The 16,666-nt window shown below is 35.5% G+C and overlaps 1 protein-coding gene across 1 annotated transcript in view; it reads right to left on the bottom strand.

Moving 5' to 3' along the window:
* Window positions 1-16,666, bottom strand: part of mbc (dedicator of cytokinesis protein myoblast city) — a 966,604-nt gene that overhangs the window by 318,629 nt on the left and 631,309 nt on the right. Inside the window, exon 25 of the mRNA XM_090373417.1 lies at window positions 14,015-14,238. Coding sequence (XP_090229543.1) covers window positions 14,015-14,238 — 224 coding nt within the window. The remainder of the gene's footprint in view (window positions 1-14,014; window positions 14,239-16,666) is intronic.

The following is a 16,666-nucleotide window of genomic DNA, read 5'->3' as shown; positions in this document are numbered from 1 at the left end:
GGTATTTTAAATTTACATTCACATATGAGGAATTCTTTGGGGGGAATACCAGAAATTTATCAAACTCTAACAGGGAGCTGAATGAGTTTGTAATAACTGAGAGGAGAGCGGAAGAGAAATTGTTTAAGTTAAACATAAACAGAAACCTGTGGTGCATTGGATCTATCCAATTATATTAAGGAAGGCAGCAAAGGAGGCAAGCAAACTGTTAGTCATAAGTATGAGAGCATCTCTTGATTCAGGGGAGTTCGCCACGAACTGGAGATATACGAATGTATTGCCAGTTCACAAAGAGGGGAGGGGTAAAAGGGTAACATTAGTAATTACAGAACTGCTATTTTAACTTTTGTTCCAGGAAAAATAATGGAACCAATGGTTAAAGAAATATAGTAATGTAGGACCATCTGGACAGAAGTGTAGATATACTTCATTAGGCTTCACAACATGGGTTTGTTAAGGGGACATATATTTTGACCAATTTGATTGAATTTCTATGATGCAATGACAAAGGAATTGGATGCAAAAAATAATTTTAATATCACATACTTGGATTTCAGGATAGCTTTTGATACTGTTGCACACAAAAGACTGCTGTACAAATTGGGGCACTATGGAATTATGGGCAAGTTGATGCTATGGATAAAGGGAAGTTTGAGTGGGAGAAGACAGAGAGTGGTAATCAATGCACATTTCTCTTCATGGAACAATGTTAACAGTGGAGTTCCCCAGGGTTTGGTGTTATGTCCATTGTGGTTTTCTATATTTATCAATGCTATCCATGAAGGCATATCAGGCTTAATGTACAAGTTTGCAGATGATACAATGTTGGCAGGTGGTTAATAACAGTAATGATAGTGTGCTGCTCAACAATATCAAGAAAAATTAGGCAGATAGGCTGAGAAATGGCAATTGAAGTTTAACACTGACAGATGCAAGGTACTGCATAATATCTAGCAGTAAATACCCAGAGTAATGCATCAACTGGGTGTTACTACACTCAGGGTAGAGAAGAATGAAATGGAGTTGGGGGTAATTGTGCAGTCTGATATGAAGTTCTCTAAGCAGAACTGACAGACTGCAAGGACAGCTAATGGGGTTTTGTCAATGATATACAGGAGATTTGCTAGCAGGGTTAAGGAGGTGATTATTGCAATAATCAGGCCACAACTTGAGTACTGTATACAGACCTGGAGGCCTCATTTTAGGAAGGATGTAGAGCTGCTGAAACAGGTACAGAGAAGGGCAATGAGGTAAGTATAGGAAACAAAGGAGTACTCTTTCCAAGAAAGGCTTCAGTTTTGCAAGTTGGAGCATTTGGAGACCAGGCATCTGTGAGATGATCTGATTGAGGTCTTTAAGCATTTGAATGGATTGAGCATACTCAATGCTAATGGGATTCTTCTTCTTGTTCCTGTGCACACGAGGGGCATAAATTCAAATTTAGGAAGAATGGTTGCAGAACAAATGTGATATACATTGCCTTCGGCCAATGAGTGGTTGATTGTTTGAACAATCTACCATCCATTGTTGTAGATGTGGATAGTTTGGTAAATTCAAGGCAAGTGGAGAGGAGGATAGGTAAAATTGGATTTTATTTTTTTTTCTCTTTGGCTGATGCTGTATAAACATGCTTTCTTGCCTAGGTTTACGACTATTACTATTAATACTAAAAGCATATATGGGATGATTTTAATGCTGCACAATAAAATCATCACTTTCTGCTGCCTAAAGAGCAAAGTATCTTTATATATGTTGTTTTTCAACTGTACTTAATTTTCTAGGATGTCATATAGGCAATGAGTCTCATGATCAATTCATTTGAATACATTAACGTATCTCAGAGAAGCATATCTTGTGACTTCACTTTTTCCCTGATTCTCTACTGCACATTTCAATCTGATCAAATTGACATTTTCAACAAGCATTAAACTAGAGAAGAATATGGCAGCAGAATGTGCTGTTAAAAAACAGCGTGTGCTCCCTGACAATACTTTCAAATATTAGTTTTATTCTACTGTGACTTGACTGTTCAGCATTAGAATAAAATTACTATCCAACCAAAAAATATTTTTAAAAATTGTAAAAAAATAAACTTTCCATTTTCCTTCCCTTTTTTTGAAGCAGTAATATTCTCTACATCTATTTTTGTATTGCTTAATTCAATTTCATCAACTTCTGAGTCTGAATTCCAGAAAATTTCTTCAATTTCAGCTGTTCTAAGCCAAAATTGGACAAAAATGGCTCACAGGTCCTCCACTGGTTTTCAAAGCTATTTTCATGCTGCCATCTATCAAAACTGTATATACTATTAGTTTGTAGCACAGATAAGAGATCGCAGAGTATGGAAAATATATTTTAATATGATATGTGCATAAACAGAAACATTATTTGAAATTAAATGACAATGGAAAATGAAATCTGAGGAATATGTAAGTACTCCCACAAAAAATGAACATTTGTGGATACTAGTGAAAGGATTAATTTGTATACAAAGTTAGGAGAATTACACATTTTTTGAAGCCAACTGGAATTAACCTTAATACTGTTTTGTTGGAAAAAAACCCTGATCTAGTCTGTTCCTCAGACTAGATCCTGTCTGTTCCTTGTCCACAGACAGGATCTGGGTTTATTTCCAACAAACAGCACAACAGCCACAATTCTCATATGATTATTAATGCTTGTATAATGGCAATATGTAAAGGATAGAGTTTTTGATTGACCTTTGAATAATGTTGAAGTATGTAAAGAAAATATGTAAAGGAAAGTCTGTTATTTTATTGCATTTTGAATAATGCTGAATTAAAGAAAAGATTAGGCAAGAAATTAAATCACTGTGTGGACTTCAGATCATGTTAGGAAACATTTTCAGCATAGGTCAGAAAGATGCACGAATAATGAAGAGGCACCCAACCTGGTTTTGAAGAACTAAAAATACATTATTTTTATTGTTAAATAAATTTTTACCAACTAAGAAATATTTTTCAAGGTTTAGGCCTAAATGGATATAAGATGAACTACTGAGACATGTGGTAGAGAAGAAAAATGCATGGGATACATATAAGCTAATCTGTAACAAAGCCACAAATGAGATTAGGCAGATTATCTTTGGCAAAGGATGCAAAGAAAAACAGCAAAGAGTTCTTTAGCTATGTAAATTCTAGAAGGAAAGGGATGAATCAGATTGGTCCACTGGATATTGATGGTTCAACTGTTGATGATCCTGCGCAGGTGGCTAACAAACAAAATGAGTAATTTGCATCTACATTCACACACGAGGAGTTATTCAGGATGGGGAATGCTAGAGGTGAATTAAACTCTGGTAGTGAGCTAAATGATTTAGTAATAACTGAAAGGAAAGTGGAGGAGAAATTGTTGAAGATAAACATAAAAAAGGCACCCAGGGTGGGTGGATGGGATCTATCCAGTTATATTAAAGGAGGCAGCAAAGGAAGTAAGAAAACCCTTAGCCAAAATTATGAGAGCTTCCTTGGACTCAGGGGAGGCACCCATGGACTGGAGATGTGCAAATGTGACCCCAATTCACAAAGAAGGATCAAAGGGCAACACAAGTAATCATAGACCTGTTAGTTTAACTTCTGTTCCAGGGAAATTAATGGAGTCACTGGTTAAAGAAGCACTGCAGGATCATCTAGAGAAGACTTCAGTTACAGCTCGGACACAGCATGGTTTTGTTAAGGGGAAGTCTTGTCTGACCAATTTGATTGGACACATTGATGTGGTAACAAAGGAACTGGATACATCAAATAACTTTGATATAATATATTTGGATCTTAGAAAAGCTTTTAATACTGTTGCACATGGAAGACTGCTGAAAAAATTGGAGCAGTGTGGCATTGGAGGCAAATTGCTGCTATGGATAAAGGGATGGTTGAGTGGGAGACGACAGAGAGTGGTAATCAATGGACACTGCTCTTCGTGGACTAATGTTATTAGTGGAGTCCCTCAGGGTTCAGTGTTGGGTCCATTGTTGTTTTCTGTATTTATAAATTATATTGATGATGGTATATCAGGCTTAATATCCAAGTTTGCAGACGATACGAAGATTGACAGGGTTGCTAAGGACACTAATGACGGTACGCTGCTGCAACAGGATCTGGAAAAGTTGAGCAGATGGGCTGAGAGGTGGCAAATGAAGTTTAACATTGACAAATGTAAAGTACTACATATGGGAAGCTGTTATTTGTTGTTGTTATTTTGGTTTTTAGGAGCATTAGCAATTAAGGCCATATTGCTCCGGGAATATGCGGTGGTCATTTCCTGACCTTTCCGCATCCTCCGTATTTGGTGGTGATGGGCTCGAACCCCAGTCTAATCAAGAAGCGTGTGCTACACACTGCTGCTCCTTCCCACCTGGCTACTGAGGCGCCTACATATGGGAAGCAGTAACCTCAGAGTAATGTATCAACTCTGTGGTACTACACTGACAGTGGTAGAGAATGAAAAGGACCTGGGGTAAATGTGCAGGCAGATATGAAATTTTCTGAGCAGTGCAGACTGTCTGTAAGAGTAGCTCAGTGTCTTGTCAATTATATACAGGAATTTTTCTAGCAGGGATAAGGAGGTGATTATCCCCTTGTATAAGGCAATGGTCAGGCCACACCCTGAGTACTGTATACAGGTCTGGAGGCGTCATTTTAAGAAGGGTGTAGAATTGTTGTAACGAGTACAGAGAAGGGCAACAAGATTAGTGAATGGAATGAAGGGTTTCTCTTACGAAGAAAGGCTTAAGTTTTGCAGATTACAGTGTTTGGAGACTAGGCACCTGCAAGGTGATCTGATTGAGGTGTATAAAGCCTTGAATGGTTTGAGCATGCTCAATGCAGATGGGATTCTTCCTCTTGCTCAGAATAATCGCCTGAGAGGGCATAAATTCAAATTGATTTTATGGGATAGATGTGCGGAAATTTGCCTTTAGCCAGCAGGTAGTTGGTTGGTGGGACAGACTTCCATCATTTGTTGTGGAAGTTGATAAGCCTAAATAAATTTATGGCTGAGCTGGACAGGTATTTGAAACGAAGGGAGGGGTGAAATGGGAACAGGTTTTTTTTTTTTTTTGGCTGATGCTGCATAAGCTTGCTTTCTTGCATTGTATGCCTCTACTAATGCTAAGTCTACATACAATACTTTGACAAAAGAGACCACTTCAACTTCCAAGCCATTAGACTTACAAATTGGGAGACCTATTTAACTAAACATATACATGGTCACATAATCAGAAATGAAACAAACAGAATAATACACATCTGTAGTAACCAGAAAAACATGCTGGACGTATTACAAAAACTAAAAACTAATTTAATCCAGAACAAACTGCCTATTAAGTTCATCAGGTACCATATTAAAGCAGTCATTCATGCCAATTTAACCCTACATCACCCCCGGGTTTACTACGCTCGTTGTCTGACAGCACTGCAACCCGGATGTCCAAATTCAACCCCTAATACTACAATAACTATAATATGAGTTCTCATGCTGACCCTGGCTACATTAAACCCCATACCAATCCCAACACTTTATAGGCTAACTTCACTGGATATTATAAATTTGACAGCAAAGTGATATAAATGGCAACAAAAGAAAATACATTTGTGGTGCTTTGGACTTTATTATAAGCTGAAGGCAAATACTTGCCTTCAGCTTATAATAAAGTCCAAAGCACCACAAAGTTAAAATCACCGATGGGGTGTATGTAAATATGTATATAGTTACCCACTGGGCATACACAAGCTGTTATGCTGTAGAAAGATTATACCAGTCCTTTTCCAGTGGATAACATTACCATTTGATTTATCAATAAAATTTAAAAAAAAAAGAAAGTGTAATCTTAAAATGTATTAAGCTAAACATCTATACAGGTATTCACTGTAATTCCTAACCTTCAATTACAAATTTAATACAGGTTGCATAAACAAACAAATTAACCCATCCCTTAATCATATATAATTATTAACGACAGACTAACCAACAAAACAGACCAGATGGCACCCCAGCCTCCTATAAAGTGGCTCCCGGGCAGATTGCAGGTGCTTTATCATACCAACCACCAGCTATAGTGTTCACAGTTAAATACCTATATACTTTTTATATTTACTCTGATGCATACCTGTTGGGCTTTGGGTCCCAATCCCAGTTTGCAGCTAATTATAATCCAAAAATAATAAATAAATTAACAATTAATTTTTATTTGCCTTATTACATTAGGACATTCATAACTAAACATGAGTACTTACTAAACAAAATTGTTATTGAGACTACAAAAACGGGTATGCATGAGACATTCTTTTAGTATGGCTATCTTTCTGCTCAAAGCCCCTGAGGAAGCAGCAGAGAGAAGGCCATGCAAAGGAATGTTACCTTCCTAATTCTTCCTAGCTATTTTCCTAATTGTTCTTGACTTAATCTTTAATAATTTCCTTTCTCCTCTAACTTTAAACATCTAATTTTTCCGAAACTTTACATTTATATATTTGTTAATTTGATTCCATGTTAATTGTTAATATAGACCTACAGGCAAACCAACAACTGCTAGATGGTAATGCCTCCCACCCAAAATTATAAAAATTTTCACTACCACTTGCAAAACAAAATTCAATCGGGACTTTGACCTAATATATCAATGAGCATATAATGTTTAATTGTTTAATCCTACAATAGCATTAATGCAACATAACTGCAGCATTGTCACAATGGAAAATTTAATAAAAATAGAACATAGGCTTAAAAGTAGTGTTCAAGGATATATAAAACAGCTTATATAGTATATTCTGTATGTCGTTTTACTATAATACTGATTGTTTGTTTGTTTGTTTGTTTGTATAAAATTTTTCAGGGCATCTGCCTGAGGCGAACAAGGCCCATTTGTTTGAAGATAATATGCATTAAAAACCTATGTTGGTATTATTATGTCTATTTCCAAATTGGAAATATGTACATAATGGGGTCAAATGTTTTGTGGTATTTTCTTACCACTTCTTCAGTGACTGCAAAGACAGTAAGTAAGAGGTATTATTATGGAATTCTTAAAATTTTTAATAGAATTAAAAAAGCTTTTTAGTAAGCCAAACTTAGATATAATTCCAAGAATATTGTTTTAAGGGTAATTTTTATATAGCAAATAACAATTACACATAAATACCTAGCTGTCTTTGCAATATCAACCTCATAAAAGATCACTTCAGTCACAAGAACTTGATTTGTTTATAGGTGAAACATATATATATATATATATACTGTGATTTGCTTAATCTTGTTACCAGGTAGTTTGGTGGAAAAGAGTCTATGGGATTATTTTTTATAGTCAAGTTTTAGTCAATATAGTAAAGGAAAAGGAATAGCTAAGGCCACATTTTTATCACTTTTATTTTCATTAAAAGTTTCTTTCATTATTTATTTATTTATTTTTGGAGGCAAATTCAGTTCTACATTTCGTCATTCTGAAATGGCAGAAATAGTTTAGCTATTTTATAATTTCAAATAACCTTGGTGATCTTTATAAAGTAATTAATTGTTTATTACTATTTTAATTTTTAGGTATTTCAATGTCTCAAAGTACACACGAGTTAGGTTCTGGTACCTTTGCATAAGTTAGGGTTCAACTATGCAAACTCCTATAAATCATGTATGCATATATATAAATTTTATTTGAAAATATTATTAAATGTACATAAATTTTAATTATAGCCAGGATAATCCATCCTCATAAAAGGGTGAATCTTTTAGGGGCCTCCCTCTTTAGGCTAAAGACAAACACATTATTGTCCTTATTAATCCCTAAGGTATCATCTAGTTAGAGTAAGGAATTCATACTCGTCTGTATGTAAAGCCAATACTGCACTTTGCATATGTTGTTGACTTTTCCCCTTTCAGTTCCTTCATGTGTCACTGACCTCTCATAAACTGGACACACTACAAGTCACAAATGTGTGAATCAAGGGGACAGTTGTCCACTGCTCTTCGTGGACTAATGTTATCAGTGGTGTCCCCCAGGGTCCAGTGTTGGGCTCATTGTTGATATGTATATTTATCAATGATATTGATGAAGGTATATCAAGCTTAATGTCAAAGGTTGGCAGGGTTGTTAGTAACAGTAATGACAGTATGCTGCTGCAACAGGATCTGGAAAAGTTGGGGAGATGAGCTGAGAAGTGGCAACCAAAGTTTAACATTGACAAACGCAAAGTATTGCATATGGGTAGCAGTAACCCAAGAGAAATGTACCAACTGGGTGGTGTTATACTCAGGGTACTGGAGAATGAAAGAGACCTGGGGATATGAGGGTAATTGTGCAGTCAGATATATAGTTTTCTGAGACTGAAGACAGGCTGCCAGAGTAGGTCATGGGGTCTTGTCAATGATATACAGGAATTTTGCTAGCAGGGATAAGGAGGTGATTATCCCCTTGTGTAAGGCAGGCCACACCTTGAGTATTGCATACAGGTCTGGAAGTTGTGAAGGCTAAGTATAATACAAGCAAAAATTCTGGTTTATGTAATGCTATTAGATAAACATGCAAAGTCTTATTAAATTGAAAATGTCTCTTGTCATCCTGAGTCTAGAGTGAGGTGCAAACATAATCAGAGCATTTTAATTACCTCCAACAAACACATAACAAATTCACATTAATACTAAGAAAAATTAAAGATGAGGTAAAGAAGTTTCTCTGTAGCTGCAAACCACATTATATGCATATGGCAGGAGTTAATGGTGCAAATGGAAGCTACCTTATGTGGATTAAAAACAAAACCCAGAATGTGGATTGCTGGTTATGTGGATTGAAAACAAAACCCAGAATGTGGATTGAAAACAAAACCCAGAATGTAGATTGCTGGTTATGTGGATTGAAAACAAAACCCAGAAGAATGTTCCTGTCAGTGGCCTAATTACTCAAGAGAAATTTTTGTATGCTTATCTTAACCCTAAAGAGAAGAAACAATTCACTTGAACAGCGGTTCCCAACCGGTGGTTTGCAACGAGTTGGTTCCAGGGGGTTTGCACTAAAAATTCTGTAATGGCATCTGCTTAGATTTACAAAGGTATATTACTGTAAACTACAAAATATAGCTAATAATAAACAATAAAGTAAAATAAAATTAAATTAAATAAGAAGTAAGGAATTGCCAAAGAAAGAAACCACAACTCCCACAATTCCTTATAATTACTTTACTATCTTACAGTATATCATGTTAAATAAATGTTTTCCATACTATTTTTTTTTTCATTCTCAAGGATCATTGTTATGTATAGGTAATTTTTTTTTTTTTAGAACCTATAGTACTTAGTACCATGCATGGGGTGAAGGTTCAAAGGTTGAAAGAAGATACTTGTCGATATTAGACTTGAACTTCTGTAAATTGTAATTTTCAGGAAATACGTACGAAGGAAGGTTGTTCCAGAAAACAGAAACTGAACGAATAAATGAGGAAGATGAAAAGTTGGTTCTGTGAGTTTGAAGTTGGACAGTAAATGGATGGTTGTGGCACGTGCTTGGGCTACTTTGAAAGAGAGAGCGAGCAGGAATTATAGAAGCCAATTCAGAAGAACAGTGCCCATGCAAGTATCTATAGAAAAGGAATGCAACAGAAACAGAAAGTCTGTGAGACAGAGTGGGGAGACTCTGTTATGGGCACAATATTCCATAACATGGGCACAATATTCCATGGTAGGCTAGATTTACAATTTCTACAGTCACAAACTGTTTGGAAGAAAAGTAACGTCAAGAGCAAAAGAGAAAACCCAGTTTATTAGATGCAGAGGAAGCAATATTTGTAATGTGCTTTATGCTAAGAGAGATTAGAAGTCAGGGTAATCTCCAAGATCATGCCTAGAAATCAGAGCGTCATCTAAGATAAGCATAGGAGCAGAAGAATCCTTTCTGCGAGATATAAGACCAGACTGAGGTTAAGTTATTTGTTATTTGTTATTTGGTTTTTTAGGAGCATTAGCAACTAAGGCCATATTGCTCCGGGATATGCGGTGGTCATTCCCTGAATGACCTTTCCGCATCCTCCGTATTTGGTGGTGACGGGCTTGAACCCCGGTCTAATCAAGAAGCGTGTGCTACGCACTGCTGCTCCTTCCCACCTGGCTACGGAGGCGCCCTGAGGTTAAGAAGGATTTAAATCAACTAAGTTATCTTTTCCCACTAGAGATCAGCATTTAAGGATTTAGCAGTGGGTACTCGAGAAGTTGAAGCTGTTTGAGCAGGGCAATGTTTCTCAAACTGGAAGCTGGATATGCAAAGTGCTATCATCAGCAAAACTACGGATAGGATTTCCGGTCAATGGAAGAAGGTCATTAATATGCAAGAGGAAAAGGGAAAAGAGTGGGAGAAAGAACTGAACCTTGGGGAATACCCACATTAGTGGAGAAGTTAGAAGACAGAGAGCTGCCTACCATCATTCGCAGTGAGCAGTCAGAGAGAAAACTGGATATCCAATTACAAAGAACAGTTTGCAAAACATAGGATGGAAGCTTATTTAGAAGACCTTTATGCCAAACATGATAAAAGCCTTTGAAATGTCAAGAGCAATGACTTGAGTGTTTCATCAAACTTTTCCATTGAATTTGTCTATAGATGGGTAACATAAGCCAGAATATCACCAGTGGAACGACACTGATGGAATTCATACTGGCCATCATTGATCAGATGAAAGATTTCAAGATAGTTTAAGAGTTAGCAGTTAATTGATTTCTCCATTACTTTGGAAAGAGTAGAAGTAATTGCAATGGGACAATAATTAGACGGAAGGGATTTGTCACCCTTTTTAAAAACTGGCCGGATATGATCAAATTTTCAAGCAAAAGGAAATCACCTTTAGAATAAGTATTAAGTGAAATGAAACAAAACCGGAGTAAGTTCAGGGGCACAGGTTTTGAGAACAAGTGCAGAAATACCATCAGGACCTGGAGATTTCTTAGCATCAGATTCATCAAAATCCTTCTAACATCCTTTTGATGGAAGACCACCAGAGGCATTGAATGGAGTGTACAGTACTGGAAACGGTTTGAGGTAATTTACCAAGATCATCAATACACGATTTGGAAGTAAAATAGGATGCTAGCAGGTTAGCTTTGTCTTTGGCTGATGTGGCAATGGAACAAACTGGTTTTGACAGAGGTGGGAACACAGTTGGCAAAAACTGCGACCAATATCTTTGGCAAGAGACTATGAATGCTTTGCTACCATTTGGACAAGAAGCAAGTTTTCTACTCTTAGCCTGTTCGAAATCTAATTTGGACCGATTAATAACTGCTTTATAAAGTAAAAGTAATATATTTCAATTTAATTTTGTTATACTTTTAATATAATAATTTTAAATTTAACTTAATACCATATTAATTTTTTTAAAATTTAATTTAATGTCATGTTTAATTCTCATCTATTTGTCATACATGTTTTTATATTACCCCATAACCTTGGCAAGCCCCTGGCCTCCTGGCTGTGGCGGGCATATACTGTATCTTTATTGTACAATAAAGATTTCTTCTTCTTAATAATAATATTTATTAATACATAGTGTCGCTTATAGAAACATAGTACTAAAAATATTTTATAATAAAAATTCAGATATATTATACAATTTCAGAGAATATAATGGTTTGCATTAAAAATATTGTGTTGAAAGGGGTTGTGATAAAAATATAACGTTGAAAAGGGTTCGCAAATCAAAAAAGGTTGGGAACTGCTGCACTAGAACTTACAACTCAACTTACAGCCTTACCAATTGTTTGTTTGTTTGTGGATTTATTAGGTGCTGTTTGTTTGTTTGTTTGTTATTTGGTTTTTAGGAGCATTAGCAACTAAGGCCATATTGCTCCGGGATATGCGGTGGTCATTCCCTGACCTTTCCACATCCCCCATATTTGGTGGTCACAGGCTTGAACCCCGGTCTAATCAAGAAGCGTGTGCTATGCACTGCTGCTCCTGCACACCCGGCTATTGAGGCGGCTTATTAGGTGCATCAGCATCTGTGGCCATAGTCCGCCACTTTACCAGTTAAGCTGTACATGCAGACAATGCAGCTGTTGGTGCTGCCGAACCATTCTCAGCCAGCTAAAATGCATCATCAAAGCGAATGGGTACTCTATGAAACAGAATTTTAATGTCCCTGAGGCTGGGCTGTTTCAGAAATATCTGTCAGTGACAATCTACAATTCCAAAAAGGAAATACTGGTACTAGAATTTAAAGTTGTCAGAGACAAGATGACTTTTCCTTAGTGGCAACAGAGAGAGTGATTATTGAAGGTTTAACCCTAGAATGGGTTACTGATGTTGCTGCTCCAGAAGTGAACCTTGTACCTGATGCTTCTGCTGAAACATCAAGTTAAGCGTTCATGCTTTCTTACATCAACTTATTCTGGTAGCTGATAAGAGCAACTTTAGATCGGACAGGTAGTCTTGGAAGATGTACCTCTCCAATGCAATTAACAATGTTGCAACATTATAGACAATGCAAACACCAACAGTATGTGGTGCCAGAACATATTAAAGATTGGTGATTTTGAGATTAACTCAGGTTTATCTAATCCCGCATCATTGAAATATAAGAGATTTCAATGATGATGGATTAGAACATATGAATGCTGAAGATCTGGGTGAATTGCTCCCAGTGAAGGGAGCAATTTGTCCAAATCTGTCAGTGAAGAATTGCACAATGATGACTTAGTTGAACTGAAGCAGCAAAGTATACAAGAACAACAATGAGAAGTCAAGAACCTAAGATGTCCTTCACAAAGTTTCTGTAATAACTTCTCTAGACAATGGAAGTGGGATTAAACATTTTATCCATGAAACAGACTCAGAGAATGGAGCTCGCAAGCAGGATGTAGAGCTGCTGGAATGAGTACAGAGAAGGGCAACAAGATTTGTGAGGGGAACAAAGGAGTGCTCCTACCAAGAAAGCCTTAAGTTCTGCAAATTGCAGCATCTGGAGACCACACACCTGTGAGGTGATCTGATTGAGGTGTTTAAGGCTTTGAATGGTTTGAGCAAGCTCAGTGGGATTCTTCCTCTTATTCAGATTATGCACCTGAGGGGGGACATAAGTTCAAATTGAGGAAAGACATTCATAGAATAGATGTGTGTAAGTTTGCCTTTAACCAGTGAGTGGTTGATTGCTGGAACAAACTTCCATCTGTCATGGTGGAAGTAGACAGCTTAAATAAATTCATAGCAGAACTAGACAAACTTTTGGAGTGAACGGATGGGTGAATAGGAAGTTTTTTTTTTTTTTTTTTTGGCTGATGCTGTATAAGTTTGCTTTCTTGCATCAGAACTGGATATCATCATTCTTCTCTTTCTTGATGATTCCTTCCCCTCTCTCTCTCTCTCTCTCTCTCTCTCTCTCTCTCTCTCTCTCTCAGGGTAACTCAGGAATTTTTTTTTTTTTGGCTGGTGCAGCATAAGCCTCAGGCTTCCTTGCACCATATGGCTAATAATAGTAATAGTAATAATATGCCACTACTAATGCTAATGTTACCAGGATGGTATACAATACCATAGCCTGTTGTTGCTGAGAGACAAAAAAAAAAAAAAAAAAAAAAAAGGCTTGATATCATCTTTGGGGAAATTTTTAAGCTAATAACCAAGGAAATCACAAGAAGAAATACTGAAACAAACATGAGTATATGTTGATTGCAATGAAAATACCTCAGAAACTACAGAATCACTGCTTTAGAAAAGATGAAGGTTCATATCCAAGCTCACAGTTCTACAACTCAGCATCTTTGTCTCCAGAGCTTCTACTACTCCATCTCACTTAGGCTAAAATACTTACCATTAACCTGAAAAATTACATTTCTTACAAATTGTATCTATATTTACTTAACTGATTATGTTTGTAAAAACATTATATTCAATATTTTAACATTAAGTGATACAAACGTTAATCTATTAATGCTTGTATCACTTAATATCATGGAATGTAACCTGTGTAAATGGTTAATTTATTTATATAAATGACTAGTCTTAGAAAAAAAAATTCCAATTACATACTACAAGAGTATTTTCTCTTTCCATATTTATGACAGTCTGAATTATTGTGCGTATAACTGATAACATAAGAACAGAAATATCTTCATGGGTATGGCCTACATCTCGACTATGGAGTACAACCATAACATCACTCAGAATCTTAATGCAGAGTTCTATTTCTTCATATCTTTCCAGAAGAGGGCGTATTTGACTAGTAATCATGGGCAATAGAATTCCACGGCATTCTAAATATAATATTATGAGAATTATTATTTGAAATTATAGTGAAATAAACATGATACTATAAATAATTAACTGGTAAATTATCTAAGAATGAAAAAATAAATAAATAAATAACAATAATTCTTTAACACGCATTCTCAATGTAGCATGCGAACTACATTTTAAAAATTAGTATCTTTTCAAATTTTTAGTTTGGTTTTAATCATAAAATTGAATGTGTAATAAAAACTCTAATACTGTATATTAAAATTTTATTGTGTACTACAAATGAGGCCACCAACACAGAAAAACTCAATATTATGACAATATATTCCACCCTCCCTATAAGGAACTTGCACTACCAAAATTCACTAAATACAAAAAAAAAAAAAAAAAACAATTTATACATTTTAGATTTTTTTGGGGGAAGAAGGAATTATAACCAGTTAAAATTTTTTTTTATAATTATTTTTATATAGTCATTTATATAGTATATGGTTTACAGTACATAATTTTACATTTATTTGTTTTAATTTCCAAATTATACTTTATTTTTTTTATTATTAATAAAGTTGACTACTTTTATGTTATACAGATATCCTTTGAATAATCTGTGTCCGAGAATGCATTCTTATGGACATTTTTTAAAAATATGTGATTCATTGCCTATATCAGCTCACACATTCTGATTTTATCCTCTTTCTGAATGCTATTATAATCAATAATAATAATGATAGTTCACTTTTATATGTAGAAAAAGATATGGCTGCATATAAAAGCAATATAGACTCATCCATGTTGGGCAAATTACATAGCATTACCTTGACATCTTGCCAGAATCAATACAATAGCATCAATTATCAAGTAAGATTTTTCTCCAACTGAAGGTTGGAGGGAAAATCTTTCTTTTCAACAGGTAGGCATACTATCTATCTTAGTTGAGCCTGTGTAGATGCAAGAACTTATACAAGCCAAAAAAAAGCTGATGCACAAACTGATTTGGAAGATAATGGTGGAATTACAGACACCAATTCAGAACAATTTTTCTCAAATTTTAGGGGACATCTATCAAGATATTTAACCCCGGGGGCTCACATCTGGTGAGTATGGGCTTGGCAAACCCAGGGTCCTGAGCTGGATATCATCATTCTCCTCTTTGTTGGTGATTCCTTTCTCTCTCTCTCTCTCTCTCTCTCTCTCTCTCTCTCTCTCTCTCTCTCTCTCACTCTCTGTCTCTCTCTCAGGGGGTAACTTGGGATTTTTTTTTTTTTTTTTATCGCTGGTGCAGCATAAGCCTCAGGCTTCCTTGTACCATATGGCTAATAATAATAATAATAATAATAATAATAATAAAATTCCATGGTACAAGAGATTAAACAAAGCCAACAGTCTTTTCACAAAGTCAAAATTTAAATTTAACAGAGCTGAAGCAGCAACATTTAGATATAATGCAACTTAAGATACCAATTTTCTAATTTGGATACCTGAGGCAATTTGTACCAACAGCTCCACAACTTGGGATTACTGTCATTACAAAAAGAACATTTTGTAGTACAAACTTCATTTGCCATTACAATTTTCTGCAGAAAATTTACCTACGTACTGACATAATAAACACTTCCCTGTGTGAAAATAAAAATATAATTTATTGTTAGCTGATGTTAGGAAAAATATATTAACAACTTCAGAATTTAGAAAAAAGTCAAAAACAGAAATAAGGCATCCTGACCTTACTTTTTGAAAAATAAGAATATACCTGGACTTCCGTCTTCATTGGTGCATGAAATCCTATTGAGGACTGCTATTACGCATACTGTAAGCAGTAGTAGCTCATGGCCAGATTGCAGGTTTGTGCACCCATCACTTCAGTTTTTTTTTTTTTAAATCAAATTTGTATATAAAATTATAAAACATTTTAATTACTCAGGACTCTATAACAATAATGTGCTATAAAGCAACATTATTTATTCCTACACACAAGTATTAGATGCTGATGATGTAAACAAAATTATATAATTTCACAATCTAGTGCTCTTTGTTGTAGAAACCTAAAACACCAAGTATGGAGAACTTTGTTCAATGTTTTCCATGTGTATGCAGTCATACAATTTGCTTGTTGTTGTTGTTGTGTTTGAGGATTTTTTGGCACAAGGGCCTCGAGGACCATATTGTGCATGCTCATTATAAACTTATGACTGAGTCTTTAATATTATGTTATCAGAGTGACTGTGTGTGTGTGTGTGTGTGTGTGTGTGTGTGTGTGTGTGTGTGTATATATATATATATATGCTTATCAAGTATAGAAATTGTGCTTCAAGATTTGCATTATTGCTAAGTATGTGTGGTAAGGTTAAAAACTGTATTTTCGGGTACTTGAATACTGAGGACCTTCTAGGAGGATATGTTTGATAGTTAACTGGGATTGACAGTAAAAACAGATGAGTTATATAG

Source organism: Mastigoproctus giganteus, chromosome 5 (assembly GCF_048544385.1).
Source record: "Mastigoproctus giganteus isolate SK-2022 chromosome 5, ASM4854438v1, whole genome shotgun sequence".
In the NCBI taxonomy this organism is placed as follows: domain Eukaryota; kingdom Metazoa; phylum Arthropoda; class Arachnida; order Uropygi; family Thelyphonidae; genus Mastigoproctus; species Mastigoproctus giganteus.
Note: the sequence above shows the minus strand (reverse complement) of the source record. Positions and strands in the feature narration are given on the sequence as shown.